General features: G+C 45.4%; 1 protein-coding gene across 1 annotated transcript in view; it reads left to right on the top strand.

Annotated features, from left to right (window-relative positions):
• The window catches only part of CC2D2A (coiled-coil and C2 domain containing 2A), a 175,007-nt gene extending 170,228 nt beyond the window's left edge, over positions 1-4,779 (top strand). Inside the window, exons 33-34 of the mRNA XM_006873814.1 lie at positions 2,647-2,824; positions 4,591-4,779. Coding sequence (XP_006873876.1) covers positions 2,647-2,824; positions 4,591-4,779 — 367 coding nt within the window. The remainder of the gene's footprint in view (positions 1-2,646; positions 2,825-4,590) is intronic.
• Positions 4,780-5,104: the final 325 nt, after the last annotated feature.

The raw sequence follows: 5,104 nt of genomic DNA on the forward strand, positions 1-5,104 counted from the left end.
GCCTCATCTTTCTCCCGCAGAACAGCTGGTAGTTTCGAACCGCTGACCTTAAGGTTCGCAGCCCGATTCGTAACCACTACGCTACCAGAGCTCCTTAGAGCCTGTGAAATGAAATTTACTTGCCTGATTTCACATATGTGAAACCAACCTCAGAGAGATGGAGCCCAACTCCTTTGTTCTGATTTCAGACCCTGAAACGGTCTAATGTTGTATGAAGAGTCAAGTCACACTTGGTGAAAAGTGGCCCTTTCCTAGGTATTATTACTAGCAACCACCAATCTAGTCTCAATTTCTCCATACAGCCATAGTTGGAATACCCACTGAGGGCAATTCATCCAAAATTAAACAAGTTGTGTCTTCCACTGATTGGCCTCACATCACTGATTTCTCCAATATGGATGAAGTGCTCCTTCCATACTTTCTAGCTCAGACCATCTGAAAACGTGTGTTATGTGCCCCAAGGCAAGTGGCTCCTATGCCTATTTAGCAAACATACATCTCTCTATTGGGGTCAGGGGTCAGGGGACAGACTTCAGAAGCAGCAGGGTCTCTATTAAAATCCCAGTCCCTGTCTTCATCAAGCACTACATCAGACTGAATCCCCACCACATTTAAATATGGGGGCAGTACCCTCCACCTACCTGGAGGTGTAGTGGGTTACTTGTTGGACTATTAATTGCAAGATGAGCAGTTTGAATCTACCAGTGACTCAGAGGGAGAACAATGAGGCTTTCTGCTCCCATTCTGAGATTTACAGCCTCAGAAACCCTATTCAGGGTCCTGGTGTGGCACTGTGGGTTAAGTGCTAGGCTGCTAACTGCAAGGTCAGTGATTGAAGCCCACCAGTCACTCCTTGGAAGCCCTATACAGTGTTGCTACGAGTTGGAAACAACTGGACAGCACTTAACAAGAAGAATGCCAATCCTATGAGGTGGAAGGTGTTGCTGTGTGCCCGTCAAGTCTGTTGCTTATCCTACAGTGCCACAGCAGGAACCCAGCATTGTGGTTGTTGTTGTTAAGTGGCATCAAGTAGGTTCCAACGCATAGCGACCCTGCGTAGTGTTTCCAAGGAACAGCGGGTGAGCTTGATTGTTATTACTATTGGCTATTAGGATGAAATAAAAATGAAAACAACAAGCCCACTGCCATCAAGTCCATTCCAACTCTTAGTGATCCTACAGGACAAAGTAGAACTGCTCCATAGGGTTTTGAGACTGTAACTCTTGAGACGTAGAATGCTCATCTCTCTTCTGCTGAGCGACTGGTGGGTTTGAACCTCTGACCTCTCAGCAGCCCTGCACTTAACCCCCTGTGCCACCACAGCTCTTTCCCTGTAATGAGAGCACAATAAATGGTTGGAATTTTTACTTCATTCTGTGTTTCAACTTCCTATCTTATGAGTTAAATTTGTTGCGATTAAGTACCGTCGAGTCAGTTCAGACTCATAGGGACCCTGTATAGGGTTTCCAAGGAGCAGCTGGTGAGCTTGAGCCGCCGACCTTGTGGTTGAAACGGACCTTGTGGTCCAGTGTTTTATCTCACAGCGCCACACCAAGACTCCAGGAGTCAAATAACACCTAACATAAACATTGAGTTGCAATGACGGTTGGTATTTTAAAGACAGTTTTAAAACAATTTAGGAAAAAAACATTAACCCTCATGAATAAGAAGTCTCACTGAGTGGGGGTGAGGGGAGCGAATAAGGGGCATTAACAGCCCTACAAAGCTTTGAGACTCTTAATGTAAGCTGTACCCCTTATGACTGAGTCTGAATTCTCTCTATATCTATACACTGGATCTGGAGTCCTGGTGTTATGCTCTAAGGTAAGCACTGGACTGCAAGGTTGATTTGAGTCTCAAGGTCAACAGCTCAAATTCAGTAGCTGCTTCAAGGAAACCCTATAAGGGTCACTGAGTCGGAACTGACCGGCCTGCACTTAGCAACAACAACATACACTGATACGGGGGTTAATCGCTAGGCTGCTAACTGAAAGGGCGGTACTTCAATCCCATCAGCCATTCCAGAGGAAAAAGATTTACAGCCTTGGAAACCCTATGGGGCTGTCCTATAGGGTCACTATGAATCTGAACGATTCAACGGTGGCTGTTTTATACATTATCAATGAATAAAGTGGTAAGGCACTGGTTGTTGTTAAGTGCCATTGAGTCGGTTCTGACTCCAGCTACCCTTTATAAGGTTTCCAAGGAGTGCCTGGCAGGTTTGAACCGCCGACCTTTTGGTTAGCAGTCCAGTGGTTATCTTACAGCACCCCACCAGGACTCCATTTGTTGTTGTTAAAATGTCATCAAGACGATTCCGACTCACAGCCACCCTGTATAGGGGTTTATAGGCTTTAAATCTTTGCCAGGAACAAAAAACCTCATCTTTCTCCTGTGGAGCAACTAATGGGTTCAAACCGCTGACCTCGTGGTTCTCAGTACAGTGTTTATCCGATAGAGCCACCGAACTCCCCAGGTGGTGGTGGGTGTATGTCATTGAGTTGGTTCCAGTTTAGGGACTGCGGTTGCCTGGGGAAGGTAACCATGCCGATCTAATGGAGTTCCCTGCCCCCACCGTTGCCTTTTTACAGGTAAACTCAAGTCACACATTTTGTTTTTGATTTGTCCTGTTTCTTTCATGAACAGGATTGAAAAAATCCTCAAAGAGAAAATCATGGAGTGGAGGCCACGCCATCTTACTCGGTGGAACAGATACTGCACTTCCACTCTGCGTCACTTCCTTCCTGTGCTGGAGAGGAGCCAGGGAGACGATGTGGAGGACAGCCACAGGGCAGAGCTGCTCAAACAGCTGGGGGACTATCGGGTGCGTGCCCACGGCTGCTCACCTGGACCCGTGGTTTGCTTCACTGCACTGTGCAAAGTACTTGTCTTGGCCAAGTGCTGGTGGCCAAGAATGACTTCGGACTAGAAATCAGCTGGAGTAGCAAGGCCCGGGGAGAGGGCAGGAATGTGGACAGAGACCTGAAACTGTGTCTTTCCACATTAGGTTTTGGAGTTCTTCCCCCACCTCCAGAAAACAAAACAAAACAAAACAAGTGGGAAGTTTTGGAATCACAGGGTTTGGGAATCAAGATACCTTACATTACTTACATTACTCCTCATAGTCCATTGTTGCTAAGTGTCGTCAAATTGGTTCCAACTCACAGTAACTCTATATAGGGTTTCCAATTAGCAGCTGGTGGGTTTGAACCGCTGACCTTGTGGTTAACAGTCCAGTGCTTATCCTTTACAGTTCCACACCAGGACTCCCAGAGTACATAGTATAGACTGAAAAATAGACTAAAAAATTCCATTCTTGATAATAAGCCTATTAATCAGTGAATAGCAAAATGACTCTCATGAAATTACTACCATTTTTTGAGTGTACAATACCTTTGATGACTATAATGCAAATATTAAAATTAAGTGAAGCTACCTAGCTAAATCCTGTTAGAAGGAACTATAAATTAAGGTGAAATTCAACACTCTGGATTCAATTTTGAAAGGATATAGTTTTATCTAGATAGATTTTCATTGTTAAGAAATATCCTTGTAAACATAAAATGCAGCGTTTTTCGATAGTAACACAGAAAGCAAGTTGAGTCTCAAGACAATAAAGTGCTCCTCACTAACTAAATGGTGTGAGAAAATTAAACAGTTAGGTGTACTGACTCAAATGGACCTTGTAAGTTACCTTTCAGGCCAGGTTTCCAGTTAAAGTGGAGCTGTTGAGTTGGTTCCGAATCATAGTGACCCAGTATAGGATTTCCGGGGAGTGGCTGGTGAGCTTGAACGACAGACCTAGCAGTTCATTGCAGTCCAGCGCATTAACGCACAGCGCCAAAGGAGAACTCCCCTCACAGGCAGAGCATGAGAGAACCGATTGGCTTACTGAAGTACAGCCGTCAGAGAGGAGCTGGATCAGGGCTGCCCATTTCAGCGTCTCCCAACTCCACCCTCCTCCACGAGGGGCCAGTACCAGGACTCACACGGGCACACGCAGGGTCCAGCGCCGGAGCGTGCGAGCATCTATGTGCCGCTACCTTCACAGGTGCCCCCCTCTTGACGGAGACCCACTGTGATCACACGCCCATCCCTGCATCTGAGTGTGGCCTGAGAGTCACGTGGGGCTAACAAGTGTCTCGTACACTTTGTCAACATGCTTTCAAGTAGAACAGAGGCATTTAAATCTTCTCTAAGGAGCCCTGGTGGTACAACGGGTCAAGCGCTGGGCTTCTAACTGGAAAACCAGTGGTTTGAACCCACTAGCAGCTCTGATTCCATCAAGATTCACAGCCTGGGAAACCCTGTAAGGTAGTTCCACTCTGTCCTGTAGTCAGTCGCTGTGACAGAGAATCCACTCACTGACAATGGACTTACACTTTCTCTTCTTTCTGTATTGTTACTATAGACCAGAACCAAAGCCAACCCCCTTCCACCGAGCCGATTCCAACCCACCGTGTCATATGTGAATACAAACATGGCACTAAATCATTGACTGGGGACCGCAAACGCTGACATGGGGAAAGGGCATAGCGGAACCTTCAGATTTCCCCTCTGATGAGAAATGTTCTTTTTTTCCCCCCTCAGTTCTCTGGATTTCCTCTTCACATGCCCTACTCTGAAATGAAGCCTTTAATTGAAGCTGTGTACAGTACCGGAGTCCACAACATTGATGTTCCTAATGTTGAATTTGCTTTAGCAGTATATATCCACCCATACCCCAAAAATGTTCTGTCTGTTTGGATCTATGTTGCCTCTCTTATACGCAACAGGTAATTTTTTCATTGTCCTTTTTGGATCATGTATAAACTATAATCAAGATATGAGAATATTTTTATACTATATTGATTAAACCAGAAGGAAGAAAATGTTATTTGCAAATGATGAAATAAATGTGTATTTTCAAAGTGCAAAAATTAACTGCTTTTTGGTCATTTGCCCAGTCACTTTGACGCTCAGCTCAATGTGTCTAAGCGCTGTTTCTCCTTCTGCCGTCATCGTTGTATAACCTCTGCTGGAGAAGCCCTAGTTCTGCCATTTTACTAGTTGGCTAATCGGCCACGTCATTTAACCTGCTGCTGACTTTCCCCATGCATGTGAA

This window comes from Chrysochloris asiatica, unplaced genomic scaffold, assembly GCF_000296735.1.
Source record: "Chrysochloris asiatica unplaced genomic scaffold, ChrAsi1.0 scaffold00256, whole genome shotgun sequence".
Taxonomy (NCBI): domain Eukaryota; kingdom Metazoa; phylum Chordata; class Mammalia; order Afrosoricida; family Chrysochloridae; genus Chrysochloris; species Chrysochloris asiatica.